General features: G+C 40.8%; 1 protein-coding gene across 1 annotated transcript; it reads left to right on the top strand.

The window, feature by feature from the left end:
* The first annotated feature begins 35 nt into the window (after window positions 1-35).
* On the top strand, window positions 36-22,358 carry LOC133532434 (eukaryotic translation initiation factor 2-alpha kinase-like). Its single transcript, XM_061871110.1, has 16 exons — window positions 36-458; window positions 913-1,030; window positions 1,539-1,689; window positions 5,395-5,572; window positions 6,252-6,417; window positions 7,257-7,397; window positions 9,172-9,349; window positions 10,540-10,790; window positions 12,200-12,387; window positions 15,180-15,320; window positions 16,306-16,467; window positions 17,011-17,251; window positions 19,735-19,896; window positions 20,419-20,635; window positions 20,861-21,054; window positions 22,156-22,358. Exons 1-16 carry the CDS (start codon window positions 319-321, stop codon window positions 22,294-22,296), a joined length of 2,769 nt encoding a protein of 922 aa, XP_061727094.1. The 5' UTR covers window positions 36-318; the 3' UTR covers window positions 22,297-22,358.
* Window positions 22,359-23,181: the final 823 nt, after the last annotated feature.

Genomic DNA, 23,181 nt, shown 5'->3' with positions numbered 1-23,181 from the left:
GTTTTCAGACACTTAAATGACAGTTTACGTCAATTACGTGGACGTGCCCGGACTTGCTTTTGCGTATTTTTTCAACATCCGTTGACATGTCAAACTTCATTTCATCCAATCATAGCAGAGTAAACTTGTTACTGATTGGTTCAGCTAGCCTAAAATAGGATAGGTGTCGAAGTGTATTCGTCTAGCCAGTAAAAAAAGGACATAGTTTTTGCGAGAGCCTTGGAGCGAGGGCTGTAATATTATTGAAAGTTTCGTAATAATAAAAAAATAACTATCTTTCCAGTTTGAAATGTCCGAAAATAATTTTACGGTAGTAAAATGTCGGAATGGTATTGGAAGGTTATAGCTTTGAAGGCCGCATTCGTTCTTACATGTTTTGTAAGTTCATTTCGAGCCGAAGAAACTGTCCATGAATTACCGTTTTGTAACCCTCACAATGTAAATACAGACAAAAATGAGTAAGTCTACCATCTATTTACTTTATTTACCAGTTCCCAGTCATGTTCAGATCTGTAGTGTTTCTTAAATAAGGACAGAAATAGTTGCTTAAATTTTGTAAACAAACTTTTATATTTTTATTATTTGCGTTTACTTTCATAGATTTATTTTAGAATTACCTTAACAGTCATAGCTTTCTAAATTATTTGCTTGCCTGACCTTTTCTTAAATTATAATTTGTGATCTGAAATAGAAAGTATGGTATCTTTTACACTTTATCTTCAGGAAAAATTATATTTGTTGTTTCTACGTATTGTTTACTTTATACATCACAATAGCATTGCATTACATATGCCTTACTGTATTACTGTATTCTATATACGATTTAGTAAGTAATAATATTTGTTGATTTCTTTAATCAGCACTTTTCTGTAACTTTTTAAATTACTTGATTAATCTCGGCCATGTTTTCAGCCTAATGATAGTGAGCACCTTAGATGGTAAGCTGACAGCATTCTCAACAGTGGATGGATCCAAGGCTTGGGAAATTGAGACTCAACCCCTTCTCTCTTCTAATTTACATCATGTTGAAGTAAGGGATATTTTTACTATACATATATACATTTTTTATTCTGAATTTCTTTATTATAATCTAAAATTTACTATACCTATCACATGCCTACACTTTGGTTTCTTATGTGCATGACACTTTGCTGCAGTATTAGCTGTAACAAGTTTGTATCTAAGTCAATGATGATCCACTAAATGTTTAATTTACATGTGAAAGAGCCCTTGAGGCTTACTCATGAAATACATTATTAAAGTTTGTTTTTGATAAAATTAATGGAGGTATTTCAACAAATAGTGTGAGGTGAGTTTTTAGCCTGTTTTTATTTGTTACTGTATACTTTGTGTCATTAGCCTGGTCCACACAGAGCGGGCATATGCGCGAGGCAACTTCCTCACGCACAATATCTTTTGGACGTAGTTTAAGGACGTACCCGGGTCCAAAAATTAGATACACTGAAAGACATATTTTCTGAAAATTGCCAATAACATTGCACTGATTGCACTAAACTAAAGAGTTATAACCATTTTAGCTCACAGCAGGAGGCAAGTGGGTGCGCCTGGTCCCATCTCTTCGAGGAACCCTGTACAGCCTCAGCGGAGACAACATTGAGCCTTTACCTTTTGATGCAGACCAGCTTTTATCATCCTCATTCAAGTACTCCGAAGATTTAGTCATAGCTGGTAAGTAACTATTGTTTTTACATATGTAAATTAGATGGTGAATACTTATTTACTTTGAAATGACCATCTAATTTGCATGATCTATTATTACTTAGACTCATTGGTTTTACATTGCTTTGCGAGGGATTACTTCTGTGCTAGTGTGATTGAATTGAAATAGCCTTTATTCCTGACACTTAATTTTTTTTTTTTATTGTTGTGCAAGTATCCACTTATTTATTTATTTATGTTTTTACTCTTTCTCTGTTTCTTTTTCTTTGTCAGGCTGTCTTTGACATAGGCAGCTATACAGCTAGTGTGATTAGTGATTACTCTATAATTAAAGTTTTAGACAAACAGTAGGCCAGCAGGCGTATTATGGTTGGCTTTATCCACATGTTAAAATAACCGTCACTTTTTAACACTGGGGCATTGAAAGTGACGGACACTGTTTTATCACACTGTCAAAGATGAGAACAACCACCATATCCGTATGACATGGATTCGCAAATATGTTGACTTGACAATGATTTGAAATTTTAGAGCTTCATTAAAAAAGGGTGAATGCTATTCGTACTCCCATCATAGTCCAAACTGCAGTACTCATGCAGATAAATCAGATTTTATATAAGGAGCATTCTACCAGATAGGTGCTTATGAAATCCTCACTTATGACTTTTCTGAAAATGCTAGTAGGTGTGATATGGTTGGACTTAAGACATGACATGGATTCATGGAATATCATAAACTAGACATTGGATTTTCAAAAGTATGCTGGTAGAATGATCTTATGGTCCAAGGTTATGTTAAGTGGCTAATTATTAAATAGATAGTGTTACTGATTCTCTTAGATAAAATCTTTTGGTCTCACATCTCATTTGAAGATAATTTCAATGTGATTGACTATACTTGACTACAAGTAATTCTAGAGATGTATTTCTTTGTGTTGATTGATATTCTTGATATAAAATACAACAGGCCATATGTTCAGTAAGTCAATATTTTGTTTGAGAATACTACAATTTCTTATCAAGCCCCGTTGATAAGAGTAATCTACTCACATGAATTGTTAATTGTTTATCACATATGGACAGGTTGCATGGCATGATTGATAAACTTGTTAAGAGACGACAGAAAAATATAATCTCTGTTTTACCTAAACTGTAACTGATCATGTTATAATTGATGCAATCATTGCATCTTATAAAATAAAGTCCTCCACCGCGTCTGTATGTTTGTTGTATGTATGTTCGCGAGAAACTCTAATACTAATTTTCATGCTTTTTTCACCTATCAATAGAGTGAATCTTGAGGAAGGTTAGGTGTAGAATATGTTAAGGTTTTGTACCCGTGTGAAGCCGGGGCGGAACGCTATTATAGGTAGCTAAAATACGTGAGGTATAGTATAGTAGAGGTTTGCTTGCGATAGAATACATAATTGTGAATGTCATTGTGCGCTTCGTCACTTTAGGTAAATGGTGGTGGTGGTGTGATTTTCCGTATAGTTCTATTATCCACACAGACCATTTGGAAACCTTACTGCGAAGGCAATAAGGTCCACCATGGTCAAGACTGATGCTTGTACCTAGTACTAATGTCATTGTTACCACTTAGTGAGCTCGTCGTAATGCTTAAAATACGATTCTTTTTCCGCGTTCACTCCAATCCCAGTAATAAAATAGGTTAATGTGGGTTGTAAATGAGGGAGGTGTGTCATGTTGTACAGATGGTAAACCGTGGATCCGTGGCATTTTAAACTTAAGCCACTAAGTCCACTTCAAATGTTTACACATCTGCATCTATGTAAATAGATCGTACACAATGCATTTCACTAGTCGCGATCATGAGAGGGGAAATCACGATCGAACTTGCAGTCATCCAAGACCCCGGTCTGCTGTTTTTTTTTAATACCACGACGGTGGTACCAGCCTATGGACGCCTGCAACTCTAGAGGTGTTACATGCGTGTTGCCGACCCTTTAAAAACCTGTACACCCCTTTTTTGAAGAACCCCAATACTGTAGACCCTCGGAAAAACCTCGGCATTCCACAGCCGGAGCGTCCGCGGGAGGAAATTCCTCTTAAACCGCACAGTACGCGACGATTTAGGTTCTAAGGTGTGATGGTGAACACCCTTCCGACGGCGAGCGGTGCGGTGATAGAAAGTGGCCGTTGGCATCATGTCAAACAATTCCTCAGAGCACAGCCCATTGTACAAGCGGTAGAACACACACAAGGAGGCAAAGTGTCTCCTTAGACTTAAAGGTTCAATACCGCTTGTGATTTGGAATCGTCAACGATTCGTACAGCACGTCTTTGGACTGAGTCGAAGGGTCCAAGCTGGCACTGACACTGGACCACATAAGAATGAATGACAAGTTTTACGACCCCGGGCCCCGCCGTCAGTTTGGTAGAAGAACTCTAGGCACGATACGTTATACGACTAAACTGCTAATATGGTCGATCAGTCAAAGTACCTATTAGAAATCTATTCCTAGGTGCTCTAGTTAACACTATAATTATTATTTACTTCTAAGAGCATTAAACATGTTCAAGGTTGTGCTTAATGAAGATTATCCGATTCCAATGAAATGGAATATTGATTTACTAAGGTTTCCGAACGGATAACTCCGTAGGTATTTAGATATACAGATAGAACGGTATTATGCCAACAATTAAATCACAAAAACCGTTATCCAAACAAAATAAAACAGGTTCTACAAGTATTCATTGGAAACTAGATCTTAATATTTTGTATTTAAGTTTATTTTCACTTAGCTCGCCCAGTGATCGTGTTTAAACTCGTTTTCAGGCGCACTACGGCTATACGGCTATGACTAATTCTGGTGGTATTGACAAAGCAAAGTAAAAGTCTACGGTGACTCATCGTAAAACGAGAGTTAAACCTTACATCAGTCAATAATACGTTCAAGGTAGTACGATAATTATTTACGTACACAACATATAGGTACTTAATAACTACAATATTCAGCATATTACCTATACAATTTTATTTAGCTTGCTCTGTCCGCTGTGTATGCGTGTAATATTATAAAATATTAAATTGACTGTTTTTACTCATTTTTATAAAAAAAGAAAATTATGCATAGAATATTTAAAAACACTTTACGTATGGTTTGATTGTGCTATTTTAAAGCGAAATATAGGCAATTCTAACATTGGTAACTTGTTACTTGGTAAGGCGGTCAAATCTTTATTGACAAAATATTATAGAAAATAATTATCTTCTGAAAACTTAACACTGGTTACGCTGGAAAACTTGTTAATAATATACATGTCCGATTGTTCATTTTTCTTCTGTTACGCTTTTCCGCTCAATACAAAAAATGAAATTGTTGGTTTAGTTATGGCATGAAAGATTTTTCATACCATAACTAAGACCCCCCCCCCCCCCCATGTGGGCGTAAAAATCGTATAGAGTAAGGCCAAGCTAAGTTGGCAGCGACTTGATAGCCCAGCCTATGCAAGTATTAAGTAAATGTCATAATTTTATAGGAGTTTGACATTTAAAATAACACTTACACTGTCAAGGCTGTAAAAATCGCTGCCAACCTTATCTTGGTCTGACTACCACTTGACTTTTGTCAACTTTCAAATAAGTTATATCATGTGGCCCATAGGTGACTTTCGGACTGCAGTCGTGTCTGTTAAATATTAATTATTACATGGTGAGAATGAGAAATACTATGTATTAGTCTTTCTACAGGTGCAAAAGAAACCCTCTGGCAAGGCATAGACACAACTACGGGCAGTGTGCTCTACGAATGTGGTTCCGCGGGGTGTAGCAGCGAACAGCAAGCAACCGCCGCCGGAAGACATGTGTTGGTGCTTCGTCGTCATGCGAATACAGTTCGAGCGCTCGATCCGCGCTCCGGGCAAGAGAAGTAAGTGAAGTTTACTCTATTGCTCGGGAGGTGGCGCTGTTGCTGGCGCAGCGAATGCTACATCGTGCTAGCGTTTTACGACGAAATATAGAAGGTGTTGAGGTTTCTTTTTTTCTTTGGAGAATTGTGTGATGTTGAGCTTTTTATGGCTCCTCTACACGATGGCCAAGCTAGGGTGACCGGATGTCCAGTATTTTACGGGTTGTACTGTATGTCAGGCACGAATTTTTTATTTTTTCGTAATTTGGCGAAACTAATACACGGGACAGTACATTATCCCATTATTTTATGATTGAATGGCATTTAATGATGATGCGATGGTGATGTCCTTTACACGATGGACCAGCGAGGTGGCAATGCGATAGTTGAAACGCAACGACACAATATAGTTCTGGAATGGGCCACGTGTAGATACGTACAATACCATTGATGTGGCGATAAATTAAAACACGAGCGAAGGGGGTGTTTTAAATCAACACGGGTTGTGAATTACCTTTACGGACGTGTATTGTACAACGTTAAAGTACATGGCCCTTTACATTTTAATGTACTGTAAAAAATGGCATAAGTAATATGTACTGTAATAAATGCGAACTTTTTCAGTGTGACACGGCTTGGTGCAACCGACCCTAACTGCCCTAAGGCACATAGATTCATAATTGGAATGTTTTGTTCACAGATGGAACTTCAGCGTAGCGGAGCATCAGCTAGCTTTATCAGCCAGTCCGGACTGCTTAGGTCCGGCCACCGCCGGTGCCGGACCAGTGGCCGTGCACGTCGCCATGCCGGAGGGTACGGTCGGCGTCGCCCGGCCCGGCGAGACCGACTATCTATGGCAGCAGCAGGTACAGAATACCATCCTTATGATCGGTAGACTCGACATTTTAGGTTATACATATAAAGCAAAGCATCGGTTGTTATCGGTAAGTCCAGACTGCTTGAATTCGGCCACGGTCGATGCTGTACAGGTGGCCACGACGACGTGGTTATGCCCAAGGATACAGTTTGCATCGCGCGGTCTGGCGAGAGCGAGTATCTATGGCAGCAGCAGGTACAGAATATCGTCCTTTTTTATATACTACGTCGGTAGCAATCAAGCATACGGCCCGCCTGATGGTAAGGAATCTCCTAGCCTATGGACGCCTGCGACTCCAGAGGAGTTACATGCGCGTTGCCGACCCTAACACACCGCACCACGCTCTGGCAACCTTACTCCCCAGAAGGAACACAACATTATGAGGGTCTAGTGTTATTTGGCTGCGGTTTTCTGTAGGGTGGAGGTACTTCCCCAGTTGGGCTCTGCTCTAGATCTGGAATGACATCCGCTGTGCTGTGCCTTACACAAAGCGAGATGACATTCACAATGCCCATACCTCTCTTTTGGACGTAGTTTAAGAACATACCCGGGTCCAAAATCAATCCTTAAATCAAATCAAATCCTTAGATCAGTACAACTACACTCAAAACTTAAAGTTAAGTAAAGGAGAACTTGACTTGTTATTCGTCAGTCCGGACTGCTCGGATCTCAGTAGTGTACTGTCAATACGGCAGTTTTCATAAAACATCTAAACTGTTTTTTATTAAGTTATTCTAAGAAACATTATTTTATAAATGAGATTTTGTTAATTTCTGAACTGAATTATTACGCGAAAACTAGTTTTTACGAACGGCTTACGAATTACAGCTAGAAGCGCCAGTAGCAGGCATGTGGCGTCTCCAAGCGGGCGCTTTGAAAACTATCGACGTACTTTGGGAATGTACCAGAGGACTCACAGATGATGGCGCCCTTCCTCCACAACTTTACATTGGGGTGCACCGGACACAGGTAATTCTATAGTAATGAAAACAAAAATATTACTTTTCATCACACTTGCTCGAAAAAGTTCTTATTGCATGCAGGTGTACTGAAGGACAAAGGTCTATTATGTTCCCGCAGGAGTTATGGATTGTGAAAAAAAAGCTATAACTCCCTAGGGAGTTATAGCTTTTTTTAACTATGTCACTTATTCTTACAAACCAAGTAGCATAAATGGGTTTTACTTTTAAAATACTAACGCTTATTTATAATTTAATATTTTTGTTTATGTGTAAAATTAAATAATTTGATTAATTTAACAGCCGTTTAAAATATTTTTACATAATTTTCAATCTTGGCTGAATGCCGAATAGGTCTGTGCCCTCGATGCTAAACTGTCAAGAAATTACAAAATGGCGGACGAATGTTTGATATGTCACCGTATTTAAGAATTATTTCGTTTAAAATTTTGTTTTTTCTTCCCAAGTGTGATGAAAAACATTGTGTGTAACTCCGGGGGTAAGAATATTGCAAACTCAGGTCTTTAATTATTAATATTATTAATAATTATTCTTGAATTACCACCCTCGTATCCAAAATTTCACTTACCCCCCTCGTTGCACAATATACTATTGCTAATCCGCGAGTTAAAAACGTGCTATTCAATCTGTGGTAACCCGTTATACTTACTTGCGTATTTTTTTACGTGCAATTAATTTTCCTACCCTCTCACCGCAAAAATGAATACGGAAATAAATAAATATAACAAATCACCACCAAAAGTACAAAACTCGAGACGTGTTTCGCCTCTCTACGAGGCATCCTCAGGAGATGATGGAGACCAACCGTCAACACGTCAGATCGTCAACACCTCCATCTCCTGATGATGCCTCGTAGACGCGAAACACGTGTCGAGTTTTGTACTTTTAGTGGTGGCTTGTTATATTTATTCGGTAGCGAATTACTGTTTTTTCAAGCCAGGCAATGTTGTCAAATGGTGGGTAATATTGAGCAAGTTAACGATACTTACTATACGAGGACTTAAAACTCTAGAATGATCAATGAACTATAAAACAAAAGCGGCCAAGTGCGAGTCGGACTCGCTCATAAAGGGTTCCGTACCATTTATGACGTATTAAAAAAAAACTACTTACTAGATCTCGTTCAAACCAATTTTCGGTGGAAGTTTGCATGGTAATGTATATCGTATATTTTTTTTAGATTTTTCATTCTGTTTTTTAGAAGTTACAGGGGGGGGGGGGACATATTTTACCACTTTGGAAGTGTCTCTCGCGCAAACTATTCAGTTTAGAAAAAAATGATATTAGAAACCTAAATATCATGAAGACCTATTGATTTGATGAAAAAAGATTTTTTGAGTTTCAGTTCTAAGTATGGGGAACCCCCAAAATGTATTGTTTTTTTTTCTATTTTTGTGTAAAAATCTTATGCGGTTCATAGAATACATCTACTTACCAAGTTTGAACAGTATAGCTCTTATAGTTTCGGAAAAAAGTGGCTGTGACATAATCGGACAGACAGACGGACATGACGAATCCCGAATTTTTTGCAATTTGGCTACGGAACCCTAAAAAGGATTTACATAGTATTTTCTCTAGACTTACCCCTTAACGCATGTCATAAAAAATATTTAGTTTAAATTTGAACCTTACTAGCTGGCAATAGAGTTGAATATTATAACTGCCATATATGGTTGCATATGCGGTAAAGGATTAAATGTATGTCACATCTAGTTGATGACTTGGTTGGTTCCCAGTTTAAGTCTTATATTCTTTATCCATAGCTCTACATCCAAGAAAGCCACCTCTACACCCAAAAACTCGAAAGTTCCGTAGCGGCATCACCGATACCTTGGAAGCTAAAGCAATCGCGGCCTTTACTCAACGGCGGAGACACGGCGCTCTCACTAAAAGACCCTCCGTCCAATTCGCTCGTCACATTATATACTGCTCCGATGACTTGTAAGTAGCGACTTAATTGCTTTGTTATAAGGTCTAGTTTTATTTTGTAGAAGAAGAAAGACTGAGAGATAATGCCGTATGCATGTGTTACTTGAAAAGAAAGATATCTTGGAAGCTGCAATCGCGGCCTTTACTCAACAGCGGCGACACGGCGCTCTCACTAAAAGACCCGCTGGTCAATTCGCTCATCACATTTATACAGCTCCGATGACTTGTAAGTAGCGACTTAATTGCTTTGTTATAAGGTCTAGTTATCTTGTGTAGAGGAAGACTGAGAGATAATGGCGTATGCATGTGTTACATGAAAAGAAATAGATCTTGGAAGCTGCAATCGCGGCCTTTACTCAATGGCGGAGACACGGCACTCTCACTAAAAGACCCGCCGGCCAATTCGCTCGTCACATTATATACGGCTCCGATGACTTGTAAGTAGCGACTTAATTGCTTTGTTATAAGGTCTAGTTTTGTAGAAGAAGAAAGACTGAGAGATAATAGTGTTTGCATGTGTTACTAGAAAAGAAATAGATCTTGGAAGCTGCAATCGCGGCCTTTACTCAACGGCGGAGACACGGTGCTCTCACTAAATGACCCGCCGGCCAATTCGCTCGTCACATTATATACTGCTCCGATGACTTGTAAGTAGCGACTTAATTGCTTTGTTATAAGGTCTAGTTTTTTCGTGTAAGGCAAAGAAAATCAGATACAATTGCGTTTCAAGACCCTCCTGCCAATCCGCTCGACACATTGTATACAGCTAAGATGACTTGTAAAAAGCAACTTAACTGCGTTGTAATAAGGTATATTTCCAGTGTAGCAAAAGAAAAGAGATTACGCAAAGTGTGCACGCCAATATTTAGCCTCAACAGATTGAATCCCGGTGGCCTCTTGCTTAAAAACGCATGCAAGAAAGTTCATGAGATGGGATCGCCCTATAGGCCTACTATCCTTAGAACAATCTTATTCATTACGGCTTTTTGGAAATTCAAAGTCACAGTCAAAATATTATTTATTCAAGTAGGCATTTTAAATTGACATATTATACAAATATCATGTTAGTCCAATTATTTCTAGTAATATAAATTAGTAATATTAATCGTATGCACGTGAGACATCGCAGTATCAATGTTTTACTCATATTTTGCGCTTTTAGATACGAGTATACTATATAATACAACTGCAACTCTTTTCAGCAAACCACGGCTTCTTCCTCTACCTCCAAGAAACCTGCGACCAGGCCGTCCAAGTAACCGAAGACTTCTCCGAACCCCCGCCCGTCCCCAGCGAGCACCACCACATCCACGTGCACGTGTCCTCGCTCTGGTTCTGGTGGAAGGAGGTGCTGCTGATCGCCGTGAGCTCCGCGCTGCTGATGAACCTGATGATCTGGCCGAGGTTCTTCGCGCCCAAGTTCAGGCCGCACACTCCGATGCCTGTAGACCAAGTTAGTTGAGGCTGATTCTAAAGCCACATATTCACTATTAACATTTTGTTTAGACACACGGTTTAAGAAACAGAAACCCTCGTGCCTCTGGAACACAGTAACAAATAAATAAATAAATAAATATTATAGGACATTATTACACAAATTGACTAGTAACGGTTGCGGTAAATACTATTGTTTATCGCCAAGTTCATTGTATCTCAGACCGTCCACACTATGTGAGCTGAAACATTGTTTCTGTAAACATCTGCATAGTGTTTCAGAAACAGTGTATCCCAAACATTTTTATAGTATTTGCACCTTAAGCTTAGAATAAATTTAAAAGTGGAAAAATTACTGTCTTAGGTGAGACATGAGCTCACGGCCTCTGTATACTCCAGCGCTCTGCCATCTGAGCCACCAAGACCTCATCCATAGGCAGTAAATTTTTCCACCATATGGGTCTAGGGGACCCTAGCGACATCTACCGCAAGAACGTTACACTTCTTAGACGGCTACCAGAGTTCCACATCATATTGGAAATTCACCAGTAACGATGTACTACCCATACTAAATTAATTTGTAACTAACAGAAAAAGCAAGTTTTTTTTAATCCAGAGGCCGTGAGTTCACCTCTCTCACACAAGACAGTAATTTTTTCACTTTTAAATTTATTCTAAGCTTAATAGCTCTGCTTTTTAAAAATTAATTTAATATGCACTTCAACTTTTTATGTTATTCTAAACATTTATTGAATGCAAGAAAAATTGTGCCCACGAGTCAGCCCATGCCCATGTGTTAGCGGTAACTGAATTGTCTAACGAGTTACCCCCTTATTCATAAACGTCTACTAAAGTTGACAAGCCGCTAATAATCGTTTGTCCCTTGCCGACGTATTGGTATGATAGAAAGGGACAAACGATTATTAGCGGCTTGTCAACTTTAGTAGACGTTTATGAATAAGGGGGTTAGAGTTTCCGCATGATGCACGGAGCCATATAGCAACATCTACATTCGCAGTCAAATTCGAAACAGGAAATGAAGTCTCTACTTAAGTATGGATTTTAATATGAACTTATTTTCCCAGTTCTTTCAAGATCAAATTCAATAGATTACTTATCAAAAATTTGCTAATTGCTACGCCTTACGTTGTCGACAACTGCGTTTACTCGTAACTATCTGTTTGTTTAAAAAAATAAAATTTAATCTGTTTATTTCAGTGTTGTTGTTGAGTTGAGATACAGTCCGAACTCAGTTACAATATCTATATTTGGAGATTATCTTAACTAAGTTTAGCCTTAATTATATAATTAGTTTTGTTGTAAGTTAGTACTTACATGTTATTTTAATACTAGTTGTAACAAAATTAATTCATTTTAATCAGTGTTTGCAGATTACTTTAATTTTTTTATATGTCTTAACCGTTTAAGGAGGTGGTAATAGTAGAGCGTCATTACGACCGTCCTCCTTCAACCGGGGCCGAATACAGCGGCCGCTACGAAAATGACTTCACGCCGCTCCGCTGTTTGGGACAAGGCGGCTTCGGAGTCGTATTCGAGGCGCGGAATAATATCGACCACTGCTCGTATGCTGTCAAGAGAATCACTCTTCCCAGGAGGTATGTGACATTGTTATATAAAGTACTTCACCTCTGATGTTTTACGATTGTTCTCCTTCAACCGGGGCTGAATACAGCGGCCGCTACGAGAATGACTTCACGCCGCTCCGCTGTTTGGGACAAGGCGGCTTCGGAGTCGTATTCGAGGCGCGGAATAATATCGACCACTGCTCGTATGCTGTCAAGAGAATCACTCTTCCCAGGAGGTATGTGACATTGTTATATAAAGTACCTTTGATGTTTTACGATCGTCCTCCTTCAACCGGGGCCGAATACAGGAGAATGACTTCACGCCGCTCTGCTGCTTGGGACAAGGCGGCTTCGGCGTGGTGTTCGAGGCGAGGAACAATATCGATCACTGCTCGTATGCTGTCAAGAGAATCACTCTTCCCAGGAGGTATGTGATATTGTTATATAAAGTACCTTTGATGTTTTACGATCGTCCTCCTTCAACCGGGGCCGAAGACAGGAGAATGACTTCACGCCGCTCTGCTGCTTGGGACAAGGCGCCTTCGGCGTGGTGTTCGAGGCGAGGAACAATATCGATCACTGCTCGTATGCTGTCAAGAGAATCACTCTTCCCAGGAGGTATGTGACATTGTTATATAAAGTACTTCACCTCTGATGTTTTACGATTGTTCTCCTTCAACCGGGGCCGAATACAGCGGCCGCTACGAGAATGACTTCACGCCGCTCCGCTGCTTGCGACTACGTGGAACAATATAGACCACTGCTCGTATGCTTTCAAGAGAATCACTCTTCCAAGGAGGTATTTGACATAGTTACTGTATGAGGTACATCTCGACTGACTTTTAGGATCGTCTTCCTTCAACCGGGGCCGAATACAGCGGTCGTTACGAGAATGACTTCACGCCGCTCCGCTGCTTGCGACCACGTGGAACAATATAGACCACTGCTCGTATGCTGTCAAGAGAATCACTCTTCCAAGGAGGTATTTGACATAGTTACTGTATGAGGTACATCTCGACTGACTTTTAGGATCGTCTTCCTTCAACCGGGGCCGAATACAGCGGTCGTTACGAGAACGACTTTTTTGATCGGCGCGCATGTCTAAATTGTTACCTCATCAGACGTCTTCATTAATACTTTTTAAGAAAAATTATGAAAGAAGGGTTATTGATGATTTTGGATTTCATACAATTTTTTTTTTAATGTATCGAAAACCTAATTTGCCTAAAAAACATAACGAAGATGTCAAATCTGATGATCTGAGATCTTGAAGTCGGTTAAAAACGTGAGTTTGTTTATTTTAAATCTCTTTAATTATCTTAAATAGCAAGACAAGGTAAAAATAAGTGGGCTAGAGAAGTAGCGGAATGGTATCCTAGAGATGGAAGGAGGAGAGAAGGTAAACCAAAAATGAGATGGTTGGATGACATCAAGAAGCATGCGGGAGTAAATCGGATTGGGACGACACAGAACAGAGAGCTGGAGGAGGCCTATGCCAAGAAGGCAGACTGAATAATTAATGTAAAGCAATGGTATTAAAATATATTTATTAAAATTATTTAAGAAAAATATTAAAATTAATATAAATGCCATGTGAATAAATGACAAATTTAATATGTAATGAATTATTATTTTGATCAATAAAGGCTATACTTATCTTATCTTAAACCTCTTTGACCTTAAAATTTACTAATTCAGTGAAACCATGTTCTAATGACTTCATAATGGTCGCGTTAATTACGTTAGTTTATTGCATTCGGCTTAGGGTCGGTCGCATCAAACCGTCTGGCAGCACCCTGAAAACATTTACAAAATTTTATGGTATGTGTAGTTTCATAGTTCTCTGTTGATCGACGTTGGTCAATACATCAATAGTAAAATATGTCATTTATAGTCAGACCAAGATAAGTTGGCAGCGATTTTGACAGCCTAGACAGTGCAATTGTTATTTTAAATGTCAAACCTATATGAAATTGACTTTTACTTAACACTTGCACAGGCTGGTCCATCAAAGTCGTTGCCAACTTATACTCTGTATCTTTGGGTATTTCAATAAAAGTAAACAAAATCTACCCTCAAACGGCTCCTTAAGCTAGTTGAGCGTAGATAAAATCATTACATGTTCGGTTTTGTATTTGGTTGGTTAACCAATAAATGTTATATCTATCCGGAAATGTACAAATTGTTTGTTTACCTTTATTTAAATATTTACCTAAAGATACAGAGTATAGCTTCGTCTGGCTATATATTTTTCATGACACTTGCTCAAAAAAGATCTTATTTCATGGAGGTGTGTTGAAGGACAAAGGCCTATTTTGTTCCCGCGGGAGTTATGGATTGTGAAAAAAAAAGGTATAACTCCCTAGGGAGTTATAGCTTTTTTTTATTTTATTATGTCTCTTATTCATACAAACCAAGTAGCATAAATGAGTTTTACTTTCAAAATACTGACGTATAATAATAAATAATTTAATATTTTTGTTTATGTTTAAAATTAATTAATTTGATTAATTTAACAGCCGTTTAAAATATTTTTACATAATTTTCAATCGTGGCTGAATGCCGAATAGGTCTGTGCCTTCGATACCTCACCTGCCAAGAAATTACAAAATGGCGGACGAATGTTTGATATGTCATCGTATTTAAGAATTATTTCGCTTAAAATTTAGTTTTTTCTTTACAAGTATGATGAAATACATTGTGTAACTGCGGGGGTAACAATATTGCAAACTCGGGTCTTTACCACCCTCGTATCCAAACTTTCACTAACCCCCCTCGTTGCACAATGTACTCTTCTCAAGTCTATGTAATACTTGGTGCAGAGAGTCGAAGCGTGAGCGCGTGCTGCGCGAAGTGCGCGCGCTGGCGAAGCTGGAGCACGAGAACATCGTGCGGTACTTCAACTCCTGGGTCGAGGAGCCGCCGCCGCGCTGGCAGGAGCAGCGGGACGCCGTCTGGAAACGGTACTGCTTCCTCCATTTTGTTTTATTTACATGACGTCACAGTTTAACTAACCATAATAGTACATTACGATACAAGTGCGAAAAATAGGAAATTCGAAACGAGTGGCGATAAATTAAAACACGACCGAAAGGAGTGTTTTAAATCGACACGAGTTGCGAATTACCTATTCGCACATGTATCGTACAACGTTTTACAGTACATATGGCCCTTTAAATGTTCGACACAGTAACGTAATATGCTACTTCTCGCACTAGTGCTATAAAGTAGCCCCATATGTACTGTAAATATATATTCAATGACCAAGTCGCGCAACAGTTCATACTCAAGGTCGACCTGACCTGTAGGTGAAGGGCCTGAATAAAAAAATTATAAACTTGGTTACTGTTGTATCATTTAAAAGGTCATCCGCTGCTCATATTATTAGTATATGAAACGCATAAGTATATACATATTCAGTCACAATAAATTCTGTGGTAACTGGTCATTCTACTTTTTACTGCAGGTTTTTGTCATTTGTGTCCCCAGAAGGAGTATTAGATTTTTATATTTGTCAATTATGTATTTTTTTTTAATTGTATATCAATATAAAGCACTATTTAAAGCCGCACTAACGATACCTCGTAGCCGAAGTAATTTTTTTTTATAAGTACCAAAGTTGCCATTATGAGTAAAAGAGCAAGGACGATAACATAGTTGTATGTTTGCATACTCTAGGCTATAAATTCAAAAATAAAAAAGCCAAGGGTCTAATATTGCGGCCCATTCTGTGCTTATCATGTTTTAGTAGCTAGTGAAAGTTAAAACGCATCACGATTTTTCAAGATTCTTGGAAATCGTACAAACCTGCAGTAATAACTGAAATGACCCAACTAACTCCCAGAGCTTGAAAATTGTCAGTCAAAGTAGTATGTTCAAGTTTTAGCATTAAGTTGAAAGGAATTTTGAAGTGCACACTTACATTTGATTATACTGTCTCGTCCCCAGTGAACTGAACGTATCAGTGGAAATGTCGGAAGATTACACAGTGGAGTCGCCCACGCCGGTCAAGCGGCGCGAGGACAGCGTTAAACTCAACCTCCACAAGACCGTGGACGAATGCGTGGACGCGCTGGACTTCGAGAAGCAGCTCTCCGCCAAGAGAAACAGGTCAGTACACTACTGTTTTTCATTCACCAGGGAATTAACCGTATCTATGGCATGGAGTCGCCCACGTCAGCCAAGGAAATCGTCTGAGACGACTGTGTCAAAGAGAAAATGGTAAAAGATGCTCTAATTTCGCCAGACACTTCTTTGGCGCAGCAGCTCCAAATATAATTTGTCTAGCTTGATCTAGCCAAGGAAGTAATGGAACTGATTTACTGCTAGTTAGCCAGGGCAACTGCGCAAGTGCAGGTGAGTTTGCTAAGCCAAAGGGCAGGTGATTAAATTCACACTGGGCGTACGGAGCAATGAAAACCGTTCTATACATTATGTATGTATGGAAATAGGCAATATGAGATTTGATCCAGATCATATGAATTGGAAAACTGACTGTTGAGGTCAGCCAGCGGATCGTTTCAGAAGCTATTTTTTTACCTCACTTTTTGAGCTGAGTTACTGACTTACATAACTTTGCTACCGATTTTCCATTTGCCGATGCTTAAATTTGTATTTTTCAATATATTTCTAAATACTATGTTATTCACCCAGGTCACTAAGCTGCACCGATTCATTTAGCATAATATTCGACGAGCAGCTAACGGGACAATCGCCCACTTTACCCCACACCCCTCCCAAGTCCAACGAAGATTCCTTCATAGTGTTCGCGAACGAAGACGAAGTCAGCAAGAATTCGGAGGCGAGGAAAGATAGCTCCATGGACAAGAGGTTGGAGAGAGTGAAAGAGTGCGATAGCTATGTGAAGAGTACGATTAGTACGGGGAAGAAGAAGGTAAGTCGTAGACTAGTTTGTATTAAATATAACTGTTCAAATATCTCCGTTAACACAGATGAAGTAGTAAATAAGACAAGGTATTGTAAGGACACTTGCCGAATCGGACAACCAAGATTCGACGACCGGTTTGGCCTAGTGGGTAGTGACCCTGCCTACGAAGCTGATGGTCCCGGGTTCAAATCCTGGTAAGGGCATTTATTCGTGTGATGAGCATGGATATTTGTTCCTGAGTCATGGGTGTTTTCTATGTATTTAAGTATTTATAAATATTTATATATTATATATATCGTTGTCTAAGTACCCTCAATACAAGCCTTATTGAGCTTACTGTGGGACTTAGTCAATTTGTGTAATAATGTCCTATAATATTTATTTATTTATATTTAAGATCAGCACTTTCACGAAAATAAAGGCTTTAAATAGTAAAATTATCATAAAATCGTTTATATCGTCGCTCGCATCTTAAGACTGAAACTTCGAACTAAGGCCCTCAGCACACGAGGCGTCAGCGTAAACATATCGTAATAACGTTATAAGTACGAGACGCGTAGAGTTCTGAGGGCCTACCGCGAACCACGTTCGACGTGTTGCCTCTCTGTCGCACTTGTAAATTCGTGCGTAAGCGTGACAGGGAGGCAACACGTCGAACGTGGTTCGCGGTAGGCCCTCAGATGTCTTCGGCGAATGTATCGACGATCTTACTTTCTCATCAGATGAAGAAGATTTTTTATTGTTTGATTATGTGAATTATGTCAGAAGTTTTGTTTGTTTACGCCTGTCGTAATGACGACAGTAGTCTCATACGCTACGCTACGACGACACTTCGTGTGCGGACAACACTTCTTTGTTCGTGCTCTTAGCGCCCTCGTACTACGCGCGTATTACGATACGCTTACGCGTCTTTCGCGCTTACGCGCCGTGTGCTGATAGCTTAACAGTACTAGTTTTCTGTACAAATCCGCACCGGAATCGGAAGTTACCGGATCTCACCAAACATCCTTTTTACAACCTTTTTAGGGTTCCGTAGCCATTTGGCTACGGAACCCAAAAAACGGAAACCTTATAGATTCGTCATGTCCGTCTGTCTGTCCGATTCTGTCACAGCCACTTTTTTCCGAAACTATAAGAGCTGTACTGTTCAAACTTAGTAAGTGGATGTATTCTATGAACTGCATTAGGATTTTCACACAAAAATAGAAAAAAAACAATAAATTTTGGGGGTTCCCCATACTTAGAACTGAAACTCAAACCCATACGTGTGGGGTATCTATGGATAGGTCTTCAAAAATGATATTGATGTTTCTAATATCATTTTTTTCTAAAATGAATAGTTTGCGCGAGAGACAGTTCCAAAGTGGTAAAATGTGTCCCCCCCCCCCCCCCCGTAACTTCTAATATATCAGAATGAAAAATCTAAAAAAAATATATGATATACATTGCCATGTAAACTTCCACTGAAAATTGGTTTGAACGAGATCTAGTAAGTAGTTTTTTTTTAATACGTCATGAAATTTAAAAAATATTTTTTTTTTCATCATACCCATACGTGTGGGGTATCTATGGATAGGTCTTCAAAAATGATATTTAGGTTTCTAATATCATTTTTTTCTAAACTGAATAGTTTGCGCGAGAGAACCTATCAAAGTGAAAAAAAGTGTGTCCCCCCCCCTGTAACTTCTAAAATAACAGAATGAAAAATCTAAAAAAAATATATAATTTACATTACGATTCAAACTTCCACCGAAAATTGGTTTGAACGAGATCTAGTAAGTAGTTTTTTAAATAAGTCATAAAATAAAGAAATATATTTTTTTTCATCAAACCCATACGTGTGGGGTATCTATGGATAGGTCTTCAAAAATGATATTTAGGTTTCTAATATCATTTTTTTCTAAACTTAATAGTTTGGGCGAGAGACACTACCAAAGTGGTAAAATGTGTGTCCAAAGTGGTAAAATGTTGAACGAGATCTAGTAAGTAGTTTTTTTTAATACGTCATAAATGGTACGGAACCCTTCATGGGCGAGTCCGACTCGCACTTGGCCGCTTTTATACTTGCAGTGTAACTATGTATGTTTGTACAGGTCAAATTTTGCAACTTAAATTTGACCTACTTCCCGGTTTCCGATGAAGCTGAAAATTTGCATACATATGTAAGTCGGGTAACTGCAATATTATAGTACCATCGAGCTGATCTGTTGATGGAGACAGGAGGTGGCCATAGAAACTCTGAGAAAAAACTGAGCAACCTAATTGTGTTAAGGGTTTTTAGAATTGTCTCGATGAGTATTAGTTGCCTGTGGAAAGAAAAGTACAGTCGGCGATAAAAGCTTGTACCAAAAAAAATTGTTTGCAAAAAACGTATTATTTCGTTCCGAACGGGAAAATTTATATTAAAATACTCACTTAAGTCTTTCTTTCTAAGTCGGCCTTTGAATAAATTGTATCTCTGGAACTCTAATCATGGGTTTTGTCAACAGAAGGGCCACACCCGGCACTGGTCTCTCGATATGGTAGTGCGAGAGAGTGAAACTCCGACAGCGTCCAAGATGTACCTCTACATACAAATGCAGCTGTGTATGAGGGATAGCCTACACGACTGGTTGCGGCAGAACAGAACGAGAGAATCCAGAGCAGACAAAGTAAGTGAACAATAATAGTCTTTTCTCGAACATGGGTGAACATCCTTCACTGGACTCTGGATATGTAAGTTAGAGAGGGTGAAACATCAATGGCGTTCAAGATGTACCTGTACATACAAATGCAGCTGTGCATGAGGGATAGCTTGTACGACTGGCTAAGGCAGAAGTGAATTTTAAAATAACCTTAATAAAACCGAACCGACTTTACTTCACAGTGTAACATCATTTCATGGTATTCATTAGCCATTTTGTCAAATAGGTCTTACTTGACAAAATTGTGATTTTCGAGGAAATGCACGTTACTATAAAAAAATATCTGAATTATTATAGATGTCCATACATTTAATATTTGAAGTTCCCTCGATTTCTCTAAGACAGACAATGTGGCCAACTGTGAAGTAACGAACCTAAAAAATCGGTCCAGCGGTCTTCGAAACTTCGAACATAAACACCAAAGAATTGAGACGAATTGAGAACTACCAAATTTTGAAGTCCAATAATATGCACGGTATTTATTTTCAGGTAAAAACCCTCTTCAGCCAAATAGTGTCAGCGGTGGAGTACGTGCACCTGGCGGGGCTCATCCACCGCGACCTCAAGCCCAGCAACATACTGTTCGCGCCCGACGGCCGCGTCAAGGTGGGCGACTTCGGGCTCGTCACCACCATGGGCGACGGCTCGGCGGGCGGCCAACCGCCGGAGGAGATGGACGCGTATGCGAGACATACGTATAAAGTCGGTAAGTTGCCCAGCTATTTCGACGTAGTATATTGTTCGCGCCCGACGGCCGCGTCAAGGTGGGCGACTTCGGGCTGGTCCCTACAATGGGAGGTATAGCGCCGGACGAAATAGATAACTGAATTAAAGAAAACGGTCATATCAATTTTTTTTTACTACATTTCGGTTATCGAGGTTCCTGTTTTAAGTGCTCTCTGCTTTATCCCCATTTTTAAAATTTTTTTAGGCACCCACCTATACATGTCTCCAGAACAGCTAGCGGGGCGGCCTTACAGCTACAAAGTGGACATCTACTCCCTCGGCGTGATCCTGTTCGAGTTGCTCCAGCCATTCGACACGGAGTCAGAACGTGTCGCCAAACTGACTGCGCTGAGGGCCGCGCACTACCCCGCTGATTTTACAGCTGACTGTCCCAGTGAGGTGAGTGAAATTCGACCTTACGTCAACACACTACGCTACATATTACCATAGCAAGAGTTGCTACAGCCATTCGACACGGAATTAGAACGTGTCGCCAAACTGACTGCGCTGAGGGCCGCGCACTACCCTGCTGATTTTACAGCTGACTGTCCCAGTGAGGTGAGTGAAATTAAACTTTACGTCAATACACACACTAAAAGTATATTACCATGGCAACTCCACATACACTCTCTTTGTGTGACTCTATTCGAGTTGCTACAGCTAATCGACACGAAATCAGAACGTGTTACCAATCTAACTACGCTTAGGACCGCGCACTACCCCACTGACTTATCGCTGACTGTCCCAGTGAGATAAGTTATATTAAACGTTATGTCAATACTACAATTCTTAAGTGAGGTATGGGCATTGTTAATGTCATCTCTATGTCTAGATCTAGAGTAAAGCCCGACTGGGGAAGTACCTCCACCTTACAGAAAACCGCAGCCAAAAAACACTAGACCCTACTCATAGTGTTGTATTCCTGTCGGTGAGTAAGGTTGGCGGAGCTCAACGAGGGTGCGTAGTGTTAGGATCGGCAACGCGCATGTAACTCCTGGGGTTGCAGGCGTACATAGGCTACGGAGATATGCTTACCATCAGGCGGGCTGTGTGCTTGTTTGCCACCGCCGTAGTATAAAAAAAATACTACACTGCAAATCGCTGTACAGATATTGAGTAAATATCTACTCTCTTTGTGTGATGTTATTCGAGTTACTACAACCGTCCCATACTGAGTCCAAGCGACCACCTCCACCACCACCCACCACCACCTTATGTATGCGTCAAACAGATTAATGTTATGTTGCATTAAGTCCGCCTGTAGCGGCCCACCATACTTTTTGGCAATCGAATTTGAATCAATGGTATTATAAAATAGAGTTGAATTTATTTTGTTTTAAATCGAACTAAACAAAACAAAAGAAACTCTGTTCCATTTAATTAAGATTTAAATTTAATTGGAGGTAATTTGTACTAGTATTAGGGCATTGAACTCCAAGAGGATCAAGTTCAAAAGTGTAAGTACCTGCAAAAATGTAACTTATCTATCTATAAAATCAGGTGGAGGTGCTGAAGCTGATGCTGAGCGAAGACCCGTCGCGGCGGCCCACGGCCAGCGGCGTGCGCGCGCGCGCCCCGCTCTACCAGCGCACCGACCAGGCCTTCCACTTTACCCTGCCGCCCTCACCCGTGGTCGCCTGACCTACCAGCGCACCGACCAGGCCTTCCACTTCACCCTGCCGCCCTCACCCGTGGTCGCCTGACCTACCAGCGCACCGACCAGGCCTTCCACTTCACCCTGCCGCCCTCACCCGTGGTCGCCTGACCTACCAGCGCACCGACCAGGCCTTCCACTTCACCCTGCCGCCCTCACCCGTGGTCGCCTGACCTACCAGCGCACCGACCAGGCCTTCCACTTCACCCTGCCGCCCTCACCCGTGGTCGCCTGACCTACCAGCGCACCGACCAGGCCTTCCACTTCACCCTGCCGCCCTCACCCGTGGTCGCCTGACCTACCAGCGCACCGACCAGGCCTTCCACTTCACCCTGCCGCCCTCACCCGTGGTCGCCTGACCTACCAGCGCACCGACCAGGCCTTCCACTTCACCCTGCCGCCCTCACCCGTGGTCGCCTGACCTACCAGCGCACCGACCAGGCCTTCCACTTCACCCTGCCGCCCTCACCCGTGGTCGCCTGACCTACCAGCGCACCGACCAGGCCTTCCACTTCACCCTGCCGCCCTCACCCGTGGTCGCCTGACCTACCAGCGCACCGACCAGGCCTTCCACTTCACCCTGCCGCCCTCACCCGTGGTCGCCTGACCTACCAGCGCACCGACCAGGCCTTCCACTTCACCCTGCCGCCCTCACCCGTGGTCGCCTGACCTACCAGCGCACCGACCAGGCCTTCCACTTCACCCTGCCGCCCTCACCCGTGGTCGCCTGACCTACCAGCGCACCGACCAGGCCTTCCACTTCACCCTGCCGCCCTCACCCGTGGTCGCCTGACCTACCAGCGCACCGACCAGGCCTTCCACTTCACCCTGCCGCCCTCACCCGTGGTCGCCTGACCTACCAGCGCACCGAC

Source organism: Cydia pomonella, chromosome 2, assembly GCF_033807575.1.
Source record: "Cydia pomonella isolate Wapato2018A chromosome 2, ilCydPomo1, whole genome shotgun sequence".
NCBI lineage: Eukaryota > Metazoa > Arthropoda > Insecta > Lepidoptera > Tortricidae > Cydia > Cydia pomonella.
Note: the sequence above shows the minus strand (reverse complement) of the source record. Positions and strands in the feature narration are given on the sequence as shown.

Excerpts from the sequence above, each read along its gene's own strand:
- LOC133532434 (XM_061871110.1), top strand. The coding sequence starts at position 319 with ATGTCGGAATGGTATTGGAAGGTTATAGCTTTGAAGGCCGCATTCGTT. Across the intron at positions 1,690-5,394 it reads CGAAGATTTAGTCATAGCTG|GTGCAAAAGAAACCCTCTGG; the intron begins GTAAGTAACTAT and ends GTCTTTCTACAG. Across the intron at positions 6,418-7,256 it reads ACTATCTATGGCAGCAGCAG|CTAGAAGCGCCAGTAGCAGG; the intron begins GTACAGAATACC and ends TACGAATTACAG.